Source organism: Tenrec ecaudatus, chromosome 1, assembly GCF_050624435.1.
Source record: "Tenrec ecaudatus isolate mTenEca1 chromosome 1, mTenEca1.hap1, whole genome shotgun sequence".
Classification (NCBI taxonomy): Eukaryota; Metazoa; Chordata; class Mammalia; order Afrosoricida; family Tenrecidae; genus Tenrec; species Tenrec ecaudatus.
The window spans coordinates 27,392,794-27,411,199 of NC_134530.1; the positions used below are offsets into that span (position 1 = coordinate 27,392,794).

The 18,406-nt window shown below is 55.3% G+C and overlaps 1 protein-coding gene across 1 annotated transcript; it reads right to left on the bottom strand.

Moving 5' to 3' along the window:
* Positions 1 to 781: 781 nt before the first annotated feature.
* Positions 782 to 14,214, bottom strand: LRRC47 (leucine rich repeat containing 47). The gene is made up of 8 exons (XM_075550362.1): positions 14,036 to 14,214; positions 12,764 to 13,575; positions 5,237 to 5,701; positions 3,709 to 3,825; positions 2,907 to 3,022; positions 2,322 to 2,424; positions 1,631 to 1,720; positions 782 to 1,499 (listed from the first exon to the last, which is right to left on the bottom strand). Exons 2-8 carry the CDS (start codon positions 13,376 to 13,378, stop codon positions 1,254 to 1,256), a joined length of 1,752 nt encoding a protein of 583 aa, XP_075406477.1. The 5' UTR covers positions 13,379 to 13,575; positions 14,036 to 14,214; the 3' UTR covers positions 782 to 1,253.
* Between the last annotated feature and the right edge of the window lie 4,192 nt (positions 14,215 to 18,406).

Below are 18,406 nucleotides of genomic sequence, written 5' to 3' on the forward strand. Positions count from 1 at the left end.
TCTGAGTCCAGGCAGCTGGCCCTCCAGAGGAAGGCCACCGTCCTATCCTGCCACAGTAACGCCTCACCTACTGGGAGCCCAGGCCCGCCGGCCCTGCAGATTCCACGCCAGCTGTGATACCAGCAGCTGGACTGCCCAGCAATGCCAGGAAATAACAACCACCACCCCCCCCCCCCAGCATCTGGCAGGCATGGAGGGAGGACAGAGGACAGGCCCTCCGTGGACCAATAGGGAGGACCGAGAAGAGAGCCAGTGGCTGGATTCTGCTCCAGAACACCAAGACTATCCTGCGGGCCGGAGGCACCGCGGGAACAACCACTCCATGGGGGCCACTACACAGCCAGATCTTAAAGCAGCTAGTGCGGCTGGCAGTCTCCAGGGAGGTCCAGATTTGGAAGCCCTGGGACCCGGGCAGCCGATCACTGAGACCTGCACCAGCGACTAGGGAGAACCATGTACCTGGTTCGTGTGCTCCGAGGGGATCTCCCAGGGTTCATGGGTAATCCCATCCTCCTCCATCTCAGCTTCCACATGACCTTTGGCGCTAGGCCTGTAGTCTTGTGCCTGCTGACATCCTGGCCAACTTCACTTTGTCCAGTGACAATGGGAGAGCTCTCTCGGGTCTCCACCCACCTTGGCTTTCAAACCTCGGGTCCCACACATCTCCTCCCACCCCTCACCCCCCACCCCTGCCGAATCCCCAAAACATTCACACAGTCAGAGGACTGACTCTGATCAGAATTATCACGGTTTTCTTTAAAAAACAAACAAACAAAACCCCTACCCAAACTAACCAAGGTTTCTGTCTCACCCCCACCCCCACCCGCACCCCAAGTAAAACCCTCATAGCATCCTGCAAGCTGGAAAACATGATGTCATTCAATGTAGCGGAACGGCACGGGCGGCACTGTCAGGTCGAGACGGCGTGCACCGTGCAAAGCGGCGCTGAGCCTCGTGCAACCGGGCTCACGCCGGCAGACCGCGTGGCCAGGTATTTGCATGTCTTGACCAGTTCACCTCACGTGGCCACCGCTGCATGCCAACTTGGGGACAGTTAGTGCGGCGCTTTGGCATGGTAAAGGCAAAGAGGTGAGGCACAGGACGACACAGGATCACTTTACAACAGCCCCCCTCAGAGGCTGGCCCTTCAACAACGTGGTGGTGAAAATGTCAGGGCGGATGTCACACTGCGTATGAACCTCTGTAAGACCCGTGACTGAGAATGACAGGGTCAGCAGCCGGGGCCTGGCTGGTCAGCGGATCACGGTAATGTGGGCTGCGGTGAAGTCCAGGTCCGTCTTAGATGGGTACACGACCCTCAGGCTCCCGTCTGGGTACACTACCCGGACCTGCTCGACGACCAGGGGAGAAGCCCCATCTTTCTCAGCACTGCAGTTAGTCTGGGAGTTCGGAAGTCCAGAAACGGGATCTGCTTCAGGATCTGAGAGCGACTCTTCCTCTTTATTGTCCAGAGTGTACTTGTTGAGCTCTGCCATTTTCTGTGAATGGACAATGCTGTTTGAACAGGGGGGTTACAGGCAGCCTGGGAGTAACTGCAGGGTGTGCCCACAGGCAGCAGTCCCGGCCTCCCGCCCTCAGGGGCTCAGAAGCTGCTGCTGCTGGCACTCACCAGAATGAGCGCGTCCATGGCGTCTTTGCAGATCTGCAGGCTGGTGGCGCTGGTGACCTCCAGGAACAAGTCGCAAGTGGACTTTTTAATCTTAAAGAAACAACCAGAAAGGCTTCAGAAAGAATCAAACCATCAAAAGGTAGCCATCTACTTAACCACTTGAGCTTAAGGCACAACACGTGCCCGCAGACCAGGTTCAGGAGGGCACTGCAGGGACGCCGGTGAAGGAGATGAGCCCCCTGGGCATGGCTCCCCTGGTTCCCAGGGCTGGGTGGGGGAGGGACAACCAAAACCAATAGGTCAGAGGGTGGCCAGGTGCTAACGTGGGTGAAGGGGGCGATCAGCTCCTACATGGGGGAGATGGGGGAGGGGAGAAACAGGCAGCCAATGGGAGGGTTGATGAGCTGTTGGAGTTGTTGACCGTGAACATGAGGAGGGCCTGGTGTGTAACACCCCCCACAACCTACCGCCACTGCCACCTGGAGTCACAATAAAAAGCTGGGAGGGAAAGTGCATGAGCCAATCCTTGAATGTAAAACAGACGACCTGCTCTGTAAATCATCACTCAACCAACTCAGTCACGTGAAAACAGAAAGAAAAAGAAAACTAAGAAGCAGGGCCTCGCACTGCCACCTCCATCATCTGAAGGGAGATCTCCCCAGCAGACACACACTGGCTCCTGGACACGCACCTTCGTCTTCTCACTGTTGGTGATGGGCGGGAAGGAGATGACATCGCCGTCTGCATCCACCAGGCAGGGGTAGTTCTCTTTTCCATCCAGTAAGTGAAGGTACCTGGGGGAGAGCAGACGGACTCCACTGCGAACAAGCACACCCAGAGGCTGCCCTATGGACAGGGCACTTAGGCCCAGCAGGCACGCGGCATGTCTGCCTCAGAGGACACGGTGCTGCGGGAGCAGGCCAGGGCCTGCATGGTGGTCATGCCCCTGCCACACGCAGGCTCACCAGCTTCCACACACTGGAATTAGCTGCCCAGGGTTTGGTTTTCTTCATGCTGGTGGGTGATGGCATTTCACAGGGACTGGTGATGGGGTGGGGATGTGTTATTCCTCTCAGGGATTCCGAGCACCGCCTCCCCCTGTCAGCTCAGCACTGCAGCTGGGGGAGGCAGTGTCATGCTGCTTTTGTACAGCCACAGGGAGAGCTTTCCATTCTGGTCCCTGGAGGAGCTTGCTCATGGCACATAGGGGTCACATTGCAGACGGCAGGCCATGGCTGCCCCTCCCCTGAGTGGCACTGGGACACATGGCACCAACCTGTGCAGGCCTGAGACATTCTGCCTCTTCTTTTGCTTCCTCTGTTCCTCGGCCTCCAGTTGGAGCTGCCTCACCAGGTCCTTGGCCTTGACCTCCCGCCGGCCCAAGGGGATGATCTGCGGAGTAGAAACCAGTCAGTCTGCACGCAAGCAGCAATAGGTGACCGCCGCAAACCAGCCTGTCCTGGGGTCCTGGCTGTAGCATCATTTAACACTCTCACCACTTCTTCGACTGGCTCCGGGACCTGATGAGTCAACCTGGGCATCAAGTGACTAATGGGTCACTTGGGGGAAGTCGAGGGGCAAACACATCAACTACCCTCTCACCCTGCGAGTCTCGACCTCTTTGGGGGCCAAACGACCCTTTCACAGGGTCGCCCAATTCACAACAGTAGCAAAATGACAGTTATGAGGTAGTAATGGAATAATTTTATGGTTGGGGGGGTCACAACATGAGGAACAGTATCAAAGGGGCGTGGCAGGAAGGCTAAGAACCACTGTTCTAAACTAAGCAGAAGCGCACACCAGGCTCACCTGCACTGGACTTCTGCAGACCTGCCTGGGTCAAGGCAGGTGTGAGGTGTGCACCAGAGGAGGCACTATCCCAGGGACCCCAGCATACACGGACAGGCCTCCCCCCAGGCCCAGGGCGACGGTGAGGCATGCTTGGACCCAGCAACCCTCAAGTGCTCCAGCCCCGGCTGACACCCACACCCAGGCAGCGACGACTCTGTAACCTGCTTGGGCAGAAGCAGCACCTGCCCATATCCACATGTACACACATGGGCAGAGATGCGGGTCACCTTGAGGTCCTGCGGTGGCCGCACCCCGTAGAGCAGGGGCCCTCGGACGGCCTTGAGGTCGTGAGTGGCGATGGTGGCTGCTGTCCTCTTCTCGCAAAGGTCCTCGTGCAGCTTCGTCTGCAACACAGGCTGGGCATCAGTGGGCCAGTGTGCCCAGGCCGGCGAGCTGCCTCCTCGCTCGCTCCTCACTGCCCGGAGCCTCAGCACTCACCTCCACCCAGGGCTCCGCTCAGGCCCTCTCCGTTGCCTCGCTAACCAAGCACTCGTTCCACGGGCACATTCGGGACAACTATTTTAGCTGGTCATCAGAGCAACTCCTCCTCTCTCTAATTCTAGAACACAATGCTCGAAATTTCGAAGAACGGTTCATGAACTAAATAAAACTCATGACTAAATTAGCAAAAGTAGGACAAAGTGAACAATGTCCGGCATATTCTTCCAAAACTCTGCTTCTGGAGTCTGGAGACCTGCCAGCTTCACCCCTACCCAGGAAGCGGCTGCTTCATGGGGGATGGGAGGGCAGCACTTCTACAAGGCTCTCCCACATCCCAGGGCAAGTTGGGCAAAGACGGCCTTCAGAGAGACTCATCAGGACACGAGTCTAGATGGAACCGCACACCTGAAACCACCCACCTAAAAACTAGCCGGCTGGCGAACAGGCAGCTGGTGGCTAAGAGGAAGCCCCGGGATTGCCCCGACCACGGCGACCCTGTGTGTCAGAATGGAGCTGTGAGCCTGGGCTTTTCAGCGGCCGGGATTCTGGAAGCAGATCTACACCGCTTTCTCTCCGGTGCGTATGTGGGTTAAAATCGCCAACCTGCTGGCCAGCAGCAGCAGCTGAGTGTGTGCTAACTGTTCACGACCAAGGGATGCGTCGGGCTTAATACACTCTCATGGAAAAGCCATGTGCAGCTCCCTGCAGAAACCCCAAAGCTACCCAATCACAGCGCTAGGTGGTCGTTCCAACCCAGGCAAGTGTCACAAGACACGCTGGTGCGGGGGGGGGGAGCCGGGATGCGACGTGGCAGGGTACTTCCTGGAGGCAGAGGCTGGAAACCACTGAGCCTCGGAAAAGCAGCTGGCGGTATGGTTCAGCTAGTCAGCTTGCCTGCCCTGGGCCCGTGCTCGCTAAGACCCCTCAGCATGGGCTCAAAGTGACAACGCTGCTTCCAAAGGCAAGACAGCACCTGCAGAGGGACCTCAGTGACTGTGGGGAAGGGACGACTCAGCAAGGCAGGGCGTGGAAGGCTGCACCAATGGGAGAATGCCATCCAGGACACCAGGCGGGTGGCACGTGTACGCCTGCTGCCAGCAAAAGGCCAGTGTTCACCCGGGGCCTGCTGGACTTCCCACCACACAGCCCCCGCTCCTGGGTGGAGGAGGAGGGACCAAGCAGGGTGCAGGCGCGCACACTCCCCTCACCACCTCCCACAACCCCTGAGGAGTGTGTACTCAGTGGGAAACTGAGGCCAGGAGCTGTCGGCCCTCCTCCTTCCCGCCCCTCTGCCGATCTGCGCTGGAGGCCTACCTGGGCGGTGAGGAAGCGCTTGAGTGCGTTTCCGGCGTGCAAATCCATGCCTCTGACGACGGCGCCCACGATGAAAGGCCGCACGTCCCTGACCTCGGGGTGCACGCGCACCACCAGGGGAGCGGGGTTCTCCGACACGTGTAGCACCCTCAGCAGCAGCCTGTGCACGGCCTCCAGCTCGCCCTCTTCCCCCTCGCCGCCCTCCCTCTTCGGTTTCCTCTCCCGCTTCTTCTTGCGGCTCTCTTCCTTGTCAGCGGCGCCCTCGGCCTTGGCCCGGCCCTTCCCATACCCACGGCCGCCGACGCGCAGGTACTCGAGGATGGACTTGGTCTGGCAGCCGTGCACCATCTTCTCCAAGCGCTTGTCCCTCAGCTTGTTCCCCTCAAAGTGGATCTCCTTCAGCTTCGGGCAGTCGGCCAGGGCGGCTGGGATCTCGCTGAGCTGGTTGTTGGAGAGGTCCAGCGTCTGAGGAGACACAGTAGGACACTGGGCTCAGGGAGCGCTGCCCCAAGCTTTCCCTGTCGTGGGCCAGCGCTAGACCCCGCACCCAGAGCCAGCTCCACAGCGAGGCTCGTCACCAACTCTCGGCCACCCGTCGTTAGCCCAGAGATACGGTCAGTTTCCAATGCACAGTGATGCCACCGTGACAGGGTAGGATGGCCAGCTTCATGGAGCCTACTGGGGCCGCTTGAACCAGCAGCCGCCACTCCCTGGGGCCAAAGCAAACACTCTGTTAGGATGGCAGTGTGGGGAACCCAATGGGCAGCTCTCCTGGGACACAGGCAGGGCTGACTGGGCAGCACATGACAGCCACAACACACTGCATGGGGGCCGATCAGCAGGCCTTCCCTCTGTAGAAGCGCTGGGTGGGTGTGAGCCACCAACCTTTCTGTCAACAGCCAGAGGCTTAACCACGGTGCCACCAAGCTCCCTCCGCTACGACGCAACAGCGGCCAGTGAGGCGCTTTACTCAAAGCATCCCTTCTTCTTACCCAATTGCTAGTGTCGCCATGTAACAGCCACCGCAGGAACGCAGACCCACCAGCCTTAGAAAGCTCGGGAGCCATGAGAAGGGTCACACGCAAAGCTGGGTTACAAAACGTGAGCTTGCTATGCAGACAAACATGTTCTCCTCGAGTGGGAACACAGGTGCCCCGCCGACATGCTCAGGTCCTTTTCAGTTAAAAGAAATGCGTCCTAGTGGTGCAGAGGTTTGGCGTTGGATGACGCGGTCCCCTCTGTACAGACTACCCCCACCCCGGAAACCCCCAGGGGCAGTTCTGCTGCCCTATCAGCTCACTACGAGCTGGAATCGACTTGTCTTCATGGCATGGATCTGTAGAGACCGAATGTAGCAATGGCGCCCAGGAAGAGCGCTGTTCTTGATATGAAAACCCAGTCCTCAGAAACGGGGCGCAGTGTCCTTGCATCTCACATGGAAAGCGTTGGCAGACTGTCTTTTTGTAACTCTTCCCGTGGCTGGGGCCCCTGTCTCCAGCCCACGACAAGATGAGAGGGCAAAATGGGGTGGGGAGACCGATATGGTGAGCCCTCGTCTCTCGGTCCCTTCCCCATGGTTGGGAGATCAGTGATGAATTGCCAATAACTACTGCTAAAAGGAGCCCCGGTGACATAGTAGGTTACGTGTTCAGCTGCTAACGGCAAGGTTAGTAGTTTGGATCTATTAGCAGTTCCAAGAAAAAAGGGACCTCCCATAAAGAGTTACAGTCTCAAACTTAAGAGCAGTTTCACAGCCCGGTTCCCCAGCCTTCCTATCTCTATAACCTTCCAATCTCTTAACATCAGGGTCTAGGTGGAGGATGTGGAAGGAAGAGTCATCCAGCCCAAACCCGACACTCCTCCTGAACAGACACGTGCATGTCTAGGGCTAATCGGCTCCTTGTTCTTCTGATCTCTGGTATCTACCAGCCCCACCCTCGGGCCCTGGGCCATGGACCAGTTCTGTGGACTCCTCTGTGTGGGCAGATGTGACCCGAGCCATCACCCTCCATTCCCATGGGCCATGCACAAGCAGAGCCCCATGTACGCACACGCGCCCAGGGGTGCTTCACAACCCGAGGAAAGGGGAGTGCACATATTAGCAAGGATGTCTGTGGGGGACAGGCTCCCATTGCATTATTGCATCTGTGGGTGGAGTGGAGACTGGATGTGAGCTGTTCTTCTAAACAAATATCATTAAAAAACAACTGTGATAATAAGAATTACAGTGTTGGCAACGCACAGGCAATTCTGCCATGTCCTATGGAGTTGCTATGAGTCAGCATGGACTCCACTGTAGTGAAAATTCTTACTAAAATTGTCTTTCCTAAATTCTAACTCTTCTTGCCCACTTGGAAGCCCCCTGATGTCAAGTTTTGTGCTAGAGGAAGAGACGAAGCTCCCACACGGCACCTAGGCTTGGTGATGGGGCCCAGGCAGAGTGGACAGCTCCTTTCTCATTTCCCCAGGAGGCAACTCTGGACATTGCTGAGAGCTGGCCCTCGGTGTGGGTGCCCAGGGAGTTCTAGGGGCTCCAGCCTTGGCTCAGCCCACAGCCTATTGGCTGAACTGAGTCACGAAGGCCACCACAGTAGTCCCTCACTGGGGGCCTGAGCCCCACTGGGTGGAGCGTCAGCTTTACCAGTAGCAGGAAATCAGGGCAGTCTCCTGACATCAGGGTCGGAATGGAATTCCACAGACCCCCAAGCCAGGAAGAGCTCTCTGGTCTAGGGTGTGGACAGAGCGTCAGCAGGCTCATAGCAAACAAGGAAGTAGGGACCTGCCCTCCTCCAGGATTGGGGAGGGGAGGGATGGCTAGCCCTGCTGAAACACCTGTAGCTGGAGGCCCTCCCTTAGATGCCCTCCTGGCTGGCCTCTGGGCAGCGGGACCTCTCCAGAATAGTCAGGTGGAGGAGGTACCCTAGGCCACCAGGTAATCACTCTGCTGGGCCTCCCATCCTTTCTCCACTCGGAGTCTATGTGGATGGGGTTGGCGTGGGGCACAGAAATATCAGAGGTGCCCGATGGCCTCCCTGTATCCTCCTCCTGCAATAGGACATGCAGCTTCTTATACCATAAGGTGGGCTCTGCTTGCCCACCCTTGAGTCTGGGCGGCCTTATGCAGATCGGTGATCAGTTTGGGGCCCAGTCTTCAAGAGCTTCTGTTCCTACAGCTGGTCTCATGGGCAGAAGCAACCCGGTCCAGCCCTGGATGTCCACCACCTGCGAAGTCAAGCAGCCCTAGACCTCGGATTCCCCACAGGTACTGCCTTCCTGCTGCATGCAAGCAGGGCTGAAAGTGATGCTGCTGCACCCCCCACCCCCTGCAATGAGAGGCCAGTTACTCAAGGCTGGGAGGTGGCCACAGCGGTGGACAAGCAAGGCTTTGAGGAGCCCAGGCATTCCAAGCACAGCTAGAACCGGACTGGGCAGGGCCTACAATCCGACGAGGAGTCTCCACAAGGGGCAAACGTCACCATCATAGATGAGTTTGTTAGTGACTCAAGCGTGGCTGCTGCCCACACCCATGACCTCTCAGCCAAGCACAGGCAGCTGCATGGGCAAGTCCAGGGGCAAATGGGACCCAGCCCTTTCCCCTGACAAGAGGGCACCTCAAGGAATCCTGTGAGTGAGAGCTGGCAGGAGCACTCCAGCCGGGCCAGGTTGCACCAGAGCCATGTTTCTGAGGGGGCTCTCTTTGAATTATGCACTTAGACCCCAGAGGACACAGGCAGCAAGGCCCTGTGGGCAGAGCCCTCATCGGTGAGTGTGACTTGGCCTCTCCCCACTACCAGGATGCTATCCTCCTCGCCGACCCCCTTACTGCCTGTCCCCCATATAACTAATGCACACACCAGGCACAGGCCAGGAAGGAGCTGTGTGTTTTGCATAACACACAGACAAGGGATCCTTCCCCCGTATGTCCTCCAATCTGCACGTGCTCGGCTAGTACTGCCTTGGGCTACAGGGTTGTGTTGTTAGGTGCCATCGAGCGGGTTCCGACCACAGGGACCCCGTGTACAACGAACACAACTGTCATCATGTTTGAGCCCACTGTTACAACCACTGGGTCAAAGCCTTCCTCTTATTCACTCCCCCTCTACTTAACCAACCGTGATGTCCTCCAGGGACATGTCCAAAGTATGTGAGATGAAGGCTCGGCATCCCTCTTGACTCGCAGACAGACTGGTTTGTTCTGTTGGCCGTCCATAGCATTTGCAATATTCCGTCAGCACCACAACTCAATGCACTGACTCTTTCCCAATCTTCCTCGTTCATGTCGTTTTCACATGCACACGAGGCACCTTGATCCTCATAGTAACCGCCTGGCTTTCCAACACATTAAAAGACATCATGTGCAGGTCTACCCAATGCAACGCGTCATTGGTTTCTTGACTGCTGCTTCCATGAGCATTGATTACGGATCCAACTTCAACCTTATCTACTGGCCCAGTTGCGAGGATTTTGGTCTTCTTTACATTGAGATGTAACCATATTGAAGGCGGCAATCTTTGATCTTCACCAGCAACTGTTTCAAGTCCTCCTTACTGCCAGCTAGCAGGGCTGTGTGATATAAACAAGCCTGCCTCACATCCCGATCCCCCATCCATTCTTCTTCAGAGTCCAGCTTCTCTGGTCATGTGCTCAGCACACAGACCGAGTAAGGATGGTGAGAGGACACACCGCTGACGCACACCTCTCCTTACTCTAAACCATCTGGAAGCCCCTCGTTCTGCCTGTACACCTGCCTCTTGATCCTCTTGCTACAGGGAGGTTCCACAGGAGCACAGGCCAGTGTTCTGGGAACCGGCTTCTCAAGGCTCTCTTGCTACTTGTCAGTTTGCCATACTGTGGTGGCCTGTGCGCTGCAAGCAATGCCACTGGTATTTCCAATGCCAGAAGGGTCAACCAAAGTGAACAGGTTTCAGCAGAGCTCCCAGACTACGAAGAAGGAACAGGCTGTCCACGTCAGAGGAATGCGCCACTTATGGTGGCATCAAGACCTTGCGACGGTGGCCGGGAACTTACCTTTGTAGTTGTGACAAACTTGAGAGAGCCCATCCCTCTTTAGAGGCGCTGGCTCAGCTTTATGGGAAATCAGCTCGGAGGGAACCATGCCTCTGAGTGGGCCCCAATGCTTCGGCAACCAAACAAAAGAAAGCTGGGAAGGGCTTAAAAACATAACCCCTTTCCATTTCTCTTGCCACAAGAGGTTCACAATCAACGCTGGCCCCTCTGAGAACTATGGGAGGGGGGCTGCAGTCGTCGTACACTAGGAATTCCTGATGTGGGGGCTACACTGCCATCCTACAACCCTGTGATGGACAATGTCTGCGGGCACGGCTCTTGAGAGCAGGAGGAACCCTGGATGGTTTGCTCCTTCTGCTGCCCTGGCCCACTGCGGAGTTTGGGAGGCACAGGTGCCGTCCACATGGGGACAAAGTTGGTTTGGCCCTTTCCTTCTTGTTTCTGGAAAGAATCTAAGCAATCAACATGCCCGTTTTGCCCAAGAGTCAGGCAAGCTGGGTGATACACACCCTGCAGACCGACCAACCCATGGAAGAGAGGGCCTTGATGCAGCCTACTTTACTGAGGCCCCAAACCGGGGCGCGCTCCCAAGAACATCTGTGTAGGGGAGAGGGAGAGGTATGCCCCTGGGGACTCGGAGGCCACACGCTGGAAACTATCAGTGTTAGATGGCCTCTCTGCTAACCTGTTTTCTGGCTCTAAGAGGATACTAGTAAGGATAGGTGGCAGCCTATGAACTGGGGAGCCCTCAAACAGAACTGGACCCAAAGTACAGCCCATTTGGACAGAATTGGCTCTGGGGGGGCTCAGTGACAGGAAATCGTTCCGTGGGTAGTCGGTGATGAAGGATGGAATCCTTCTAGTCTGTGACCTGGCCAGAGAGAGGGCTCAGCTGGTCTGAAATGCAGGGAGCTGGGCTGATTCCTGAGCTCTTGGAGCCCGCCTCAGATGGCCAGGGATGTTTGGAGCCCACTTGGGTGGCTGGGGATGAGGTCTGATTTAAATGAGTGGTTAGGAATGAGAACAAATGCAGGAAGGTAAGGCCCGGCTTCACTTCCAGTTGGGAACTGGATTCATGCTGGCCCCTGTTACAAGTTAGTGACCAAAGTGGGGCAGTTTTCAGTGACTACAACTCTTCTTCAGCCCCATGGGGACAGTAAGGGACACGACTCTTTCTCCATGGGTTTCAAGGTCAAACAGCACCAGCAAACCCAGGCTGACTCCATGTCTGGAGGCCACCTCCTCCTTAGCTCACCACTGCTGGCTGACTCACTCAGCCCAACGAGTCAGCAACCAGAGCATATGAGGAGTATTCTCTGCGTTATTTTTCCACCAAGGAGGGAAGCCAGCTGAGAGCCAGTGGCTGGGACACTGCAGCTATGGTCACTGGTGGGCCTTGACAGCATTTTGTGGGACAGCCACTTCTTTGGTTTCCTGCTCCAAATGGCTGGAGCGGGAAGGAGAGGGCAGGGTTTCCACAGCCACAAGGTCTGGGAGTTAGTCTTCAGTACTCAGGCCATGGGGCTTCTTTCTGATCTCTCCCCTCCAGGGAGGCAAGGCAGGTTTTAGCTATCATTGCTCTGACCAAACCCACTGGCACCAAGTCATTTCCAACTCACAAGCACCCTATATTAAAAAAACTCTAAACAACAAAAAAAAATCCTTAAACTCATCGCCCTCCCATTGAGTGGATGCTGACTCATCGCCAACATATGGGGCAGGGCAGAAGTACCCCTGTGAGTTTCCAAGACTATAGCTCCTTACAGGTGGGGAAAGCCCCATCTTTCTCCAGAGGAGAGGCTGGTGGTTTTGAACTGCTGACCTTGAAGTTAGCAGCCCAATGGATAACTACCAGAGCTCGTCTAGTGACCCTTTACAGGGCTTGCAAACCTGGTCATCTGTACAGAAGCAGGCGGCCTCATCAGCTGGTGGGCTTGAACTATCTAACTCGCTGCACCACGAGGGCTCCTTACTATTACTTGTGTGGCCCTAAAGAACTATACCTCCTGGTATCCACGTTCCCCAATAGGGGCTGGGCGTGAGGCTTTTAAACCCACAGCGTGGGGTGGAAGTCATATTGGGGCAGTTTGAGGTCTTATGGGGGCCTGGCAGCTTTGGCTCTGAGTCCCTCACAGAAACCGGAACACGTTGCTGGGGAGTCCAGTGAGATGCAGAACAGGAAACACGGCCCCGTTCTACACCTGCTAACAATTACACAACAGCACGATACGTGTGTGTGCGTGTTAAAGTGGTGCTTCGACCTGGTAGGGCTTCAGACCCCAGCCAGCATCCTGGTCTTAGAGGGGAGGAATGGGCAGGGGAGAGGACGGGAGGGGCAGTGCCATGGAAGGCTTTGCTTGGTGATGATGTAGGAACTGGTTCTTGCCAGCCGAACAAGAATTTCCAGGATCGGGGCCCCACGGGCGTCACCGGAGGTCTCGGCCAGGTTCCTGCAAGCCTCCACCCGCCCAGCCCGCCGGCGCGCGCGGCCCCGCTGACCTTGAGCGAGGCCAGGTGGACGATGTCGGGGCTGAGCTCTCGGAGGCAGTTGTCGGCCGCCGCCAGCTCGCTGAGCAGAGGCAGCGCGCCGGGCTGGAAAAGCGCGGCGGGGAAGGCGTCCAGGCAGTTGCCCGTGAGGTTGAGGGTCTGCAGGCGCGGGGCGCAGCGCGCCAGGTCGGCGGGCAGCTCGCGCAGCCGGTTTCCGCTGAGGTTGAGACTCTGCAGCTGCGGGAGGCCCGGCGGCTCGGCGGGGCCCAGGCCCTGGCCCGGCGGCAGCGTCTCCAGCGCGTTGCCCGACAGGTCCAGCACCCGCAGCGCGGGCAGCGGCCCGAGTTCAGGGCTCAGGCCGGGCCCCAGCGCGTTGCGCCGGAGCACGAGGCTGTGCAGCTGCGGGAGGCCCTGCGCCAGCCCCGGTCCCGGCTCGCGCAGGCTCCCGCAGCCGCTCACCTCCAGGTAGTGCAGGAGCGGCAGCGTGAAGAGCCGCGGGGGCAGCCGCCCGCCCGCCGCCCGCACCCGCTCCTCCAGGCCGGGCCCCGTCAGCAGCAGCTCGCGCCGCCGCTCCCGCTCTGCCACCTCCAGCTCCGGCCAAGCCTCGGACACGGCCGCCGCCGCCATCGCGCCGCTGCTCCCGGCCACCGCCGCAGGTGCTTCCGGGCAGCGTCGGGTCACTTCCGGCACAGACCGGAAGAAATCATGGAGAAAAGGTTCGGAGGCTAGAGAGTCGCAGTCTGGGTCATAGAGAAGAGGACGTTCCTAAGTGGAGCGGGTGCGGAGATGTCACCAAGGTCTTGGGGCCGAGCAGGAACTTCGTCCTGCCAAGAGAATGGACACACCGCTTGCTGGGGGCGAGCATTCGGCCGGCTGGGCAAGGAAACCGTGGGCCCGGAGAAGGCAAGCCTGGCAAATGTGCCCATGCTTGGGTCGGGCTGAGTGGTGGACATCCCGAGACGCCTTCCCCGGAGGTGTCGCCTGGGAACAGTTCCGCGCGGCCCCCCCAGGTTTAGAGCCGGCGCTAAGACGCAAGACATCCCGACACAGTGGTAGCCGGAGATAAATGAGAAAGAAACACGTAGAAGACCCGAGGACAAACCTAGTAACGAATTAGAAAGCAGTTCTGCGACCCTCCCCTAACGCCCCACCTCGAAACAAGAAAAAACCCTCCCCGGCAGCGAGCCCCATAGCGATCCGAAAACACTAACGCTTTCTGGGAGTCGCAAGCCCCCTCTTTCTCCCTCAGAGAGGCAGCTGGTAGTTTCAACTTGCTGAACTTACCGTTACCCAATGCGTAAGCAACCTCTTCAAAACTCAGAAAACCAAACTCACTGCCATTTGATGCCGAATCATAGTGACCTATATAAGACCGGGGTAGAGCCACCCCCTTTGAGTTTCTGACACTGTGTAAACCCCAGGAACCCAATAGATGACTGCAGGTGTCCATTGTCCTTAACAGCAGGGAGTGGGGCCCCCTGCAGTCTGGCAACTGGTTGCCCTGAGGATGCCGGGAGCATCTGACACCCGCCCCCCACCCCCACCCTCTACCCCGCCCCCAACCACCACACAGAGCCACCTTGAGTTTCTGAGACTTTATGGGAGTAGAAAGCCCTATCTCCCACCCCACGGCATGGCTACTGGTTTTGAATTGCCAACCTCAGAGCCCAATGCATAACTCCTATGCGGTCAGGGTTCCTTTAAAACAAAGTGTTCTTAGAGAGTCTAGACAATGGCCTCTCTCACCTCTCCATCTTAACTATGTGTAAAGTGCGCACTTCTCACGTCTTGAGGGGGACCCTCTGCATCTCCTTTGCAGTGACTATTAAACATTGGCGTAACTTTTTGCTGCTGCTGAGGCTGCGTTTGTGTGCACGCCAGCTCTTGCTCTGTACAGGCGACATGGGCCGAGCTAGCTAGTTCCCCTTGGGTGACAACCTGGTGCTGAAAGTCTCTAGCCTGGGATTCCTCTGCCTGACCAAATGCCATGACCTTCACTCAGTCAGCCTTCATCTCTCCAGGAAGGTTGGGACCTGAGGTCCCAAGACCTACGTGGGCCACTTCCACCAGAATGGCCCACCAGGCTGCCCTCTGGACCCAGGGTCAAACTCTTAGAGCAGTGGTCTTTATTGGGAATCACCTGTAGATCACAGAGGAGCCTGGTGGTGCAGTTCTTGCACATTGGATTGCTAACTGACACATCAGCACTTTGAAATCACCAGCCACCTGGCAGAGAAATGCAAGGCTTTCTATTTTTGTAGAGTTGAGTCTGGGAAACTCAACAGAGGCGGTTCTACCCTGTTCTTTAGGCTGTCAGTCAGCATCAACTCGATGGCAGTGAGTTTGTTTGCTTGGGTAGATTACAGACTATAGACACCCCACTTCCACACCTAGAGATCCTGTTTTAATTGGTTGGGGCTGTGGCACAGATACAGGGATTAAAAAAAAAAGTTTCCTCAAAACGGTTCAGACAAGAATTGGTTAATTCTATCTTGTGATTTAGTCTAGGGCATTTGGCCTAGGGGAAATGGAAGAGGGAGTGCTCTCTCTCCACGCCCGCCCCTCCCCCCCCACTTTCTTTGTAGCATTTCATTAACTTCTCTTTGACAGGGGTTTGAGTTGTTTTGTTTGGAAATTTCTGAGTTTTTATGGAAGTGTAATGATATGTACAGGTAAGGCACTTAGTGAGGATGTGATAGAGTATTGCTCAAACGGAACACATCTGTGTAACAGCCCCCAGAAAAAAGACACCTTCCCCAAGCTTCTTGTGCCCCCAGGCTGTCTTGCCTTCTAAGGGCACAGAGTAGCTGGCCCATTTTAGGCGTAAACTGTGTTCTTTGGCACCCAGCTTCTTTGCCTCCACATTGTTAGGTGCCATTGACTCAGTTTACCATCAGCAATGACGGCAACAGAAGCTCACTGACACGGAGTTGATGCCGACTTGGAGGGCCAGGGCCCCTCTTCCATGCCCTCTTCAGAATCCAGTCGAACCTCTGGCAGCTCCTTGATGGTGTGCTACTGCGATCCTTGGGTGATCCTCAGCAAAGGGGTGATGTTGGGGCTGCTAAAGGACTGCTCAGATCCTGGGACATAGCTGAGTTGAAGGCTTTCATTTTATTGATTTATTTTAGTGCTTTTAAGATATGCCAAGTGTGTTCATTTCCGTTTTCTAACTCTAGGTCACTCTACCTTTCATTATATTTTACTGTGTCTTCTCGAGCTGCCCTTTGACATTTTCTGTTCAGCTCTGGCTTCATCATTTCTTCCACTTGCCTTAGCTACTCTATGATTAAGAGCAAGTTTCAGTCTCTCCTGACATCCACTTTGATCTTTTCTGTCTTTTTAATAACCTTTGCTTTCTTCATGAATGATGGTCTTGATGTCCTCCCACAGTTATTCGGGTCTTCTGTCATTAGTGTTCAATGCAACAAATGTGTTCTTAAGACGCTCTTGATGGGGGAAAGACTCAAAATCATGTATTGGTTCTCCTGGACCTGTTTTCATTTTTTAATTTAATTTTCAACCTGAACTGACATGTGAGCAATTGATGGTCTGTTCCACAGGCAGCCCTGGCTTCATCTTAGCTCTGATAGTGAGCTCTCCATCATCTCTTCCCACAGATGTAGTCATTTGATTTCTGCGTGGTCCATCTGTAGAAGTCCATGTATACAGTTGCTGTTGTGCTGCTAAAAAGGTATCAGCGATGGACATTCAAAACATTAGCACAAAACAAAGCTCCAGGAATTGATGGAATACCAATGGAAATGTTTCGTTTTTTTTTTTACCCTGAAACCCGTATCCCTCTATTGGCGTGATGGGGAGCACACTGGGCTGGATGGAGCTTGTACTGTGTGCAGGTTGGAACCGGGCAGCAGGGCAACTGGGGTTAGTCAGACCTGTCTAGTTCTTTGAAGAGAAAACCACAGGGTAGCACACGACCTCCATGTCTGGACAAAATGTTGCAACAAGTTCATGAAGCACTGGAGGGTCTCACTTGTGTATGTCAGGACATTTGTAAGACAGAAACTTGGCCAACTGACTGGAAGAGATCTGTATTTATACCCATTCCAAAGAAAGGTGACCCAACCGAATGCTCCAATCACATAACAGTATCTTTAGCACCACATGTCAGTAAATTATGCTGAGGACCATGCAACAATGGTTGCGTAAGTCCACTGACAGGGAGCTGCTGGAGGTTTAGGCCAGATGTGGACAAGGGATACAACTGCAAATGTTAGATGGACCTGAAAGCAGAGAATACCAGGAAGATGTTTACTTATGTTCTATTGATTATGCTAAGGCATTGGACTGTGTGGATCCTAACAAATTGGATGGCCGTGAGAAGAATGGGAATTCCAGAGCACTCCATTGGTTCCTGTGGAACTTCTGTACATGGATCAAGAAGCAGGTCTGTGAACAATGAAATACTGTATGGTTTAAAACAGGAAGGTATCAGGGTTGTACCCTCTGACCATTCTTATTCAATCTGTGTGCTGAGCAAATCATCAGAGAAACTGGGTAATGTGAAGAATGTGGCATCAGGATTGGAGGAAGGCTTATTAACTAACAATCTGCGATATGCAGATGACACAGCCTGGCTTGCTGAGTGAGGGCTTGAAGCAATTGCTGAAGATCCAGGAGTGCAGCCCTCAGCATGGCGTACAGCTCAATGTGAAGACCCGAACCCTCAAACCTGGAACAACAGGTCACATGACGGTGGTCAATGGAGAAAAAATCAAGTAGTCAAGGATTTTGCACTGCTTGGATCCACAATCTATGCCCACGGGAGCAGTGGTCACGAGATCGAACGACACACTGCACTGGGTAACTCTGGAGCACAAGACCTCTTTAGAGTGTGGAAAAGCACGGAGGGTACTATGGGGACTAAGGTGCGCCTGACCCGAGCCCTGGCTCTTCCAGTGGCCTCCTTACATGTGAAAGCGGGACATGGGAGAGGAAGACTGAGGAAGAGTTCACACATTTGAATCATGGTGCTGGTGAAGAATACTGAACGGACTGCCAGAAGTACAAATAACTCTGTCTTGGAGCAAGTACAGCCAGAAAGTTCCTCAGAGCAAGGATGGCGAGACTTTGTCTCACCCTTTGGACGTGTTGGGAGAGATCGGTCCCTGAAGGAAGACCTCGTGCTTGGTAAGTAGACGTGCAGCGGAAAAAAAAAATAAGGAAAGGTCCCCAACAAGGTGGATTGACACAGTGGCTGTCACATTGGGCTTGGACACAAGAGCAGGGCCGGGCCGTGTTTCCTTCTGATGAACATCGGGCACAGGGTCGCTGTGGGCCGGAACACACTGCATGGTAATAAGTAGCAACATCACCCCATCTGGTAGCCCTGCTATCAGTATAAACAAGCATAAACCAAAACATCCCTTTGGCATCTGTAGCAGTCAGCCCATTTTGATGAAACCCTGCTCTGAGAGGCAGACTCTTCCGCCCCCCCCCCTCCCCATTCCCGCCCACCCAGTGGGTGCCGCTCCTCTGCTCCGCTCCTCCCAGCAGTCCTCCGGTTACTGTTTGAGGTTCCAGGGTTGAGCTACTATTGCAGGTGAGCTCACGGAAACATTCAGTTACACACTGCTTTTCCATGCACTTGAAACAAAATGACAAAACATCCAGTGCTCTTTTTTATTACTTTAC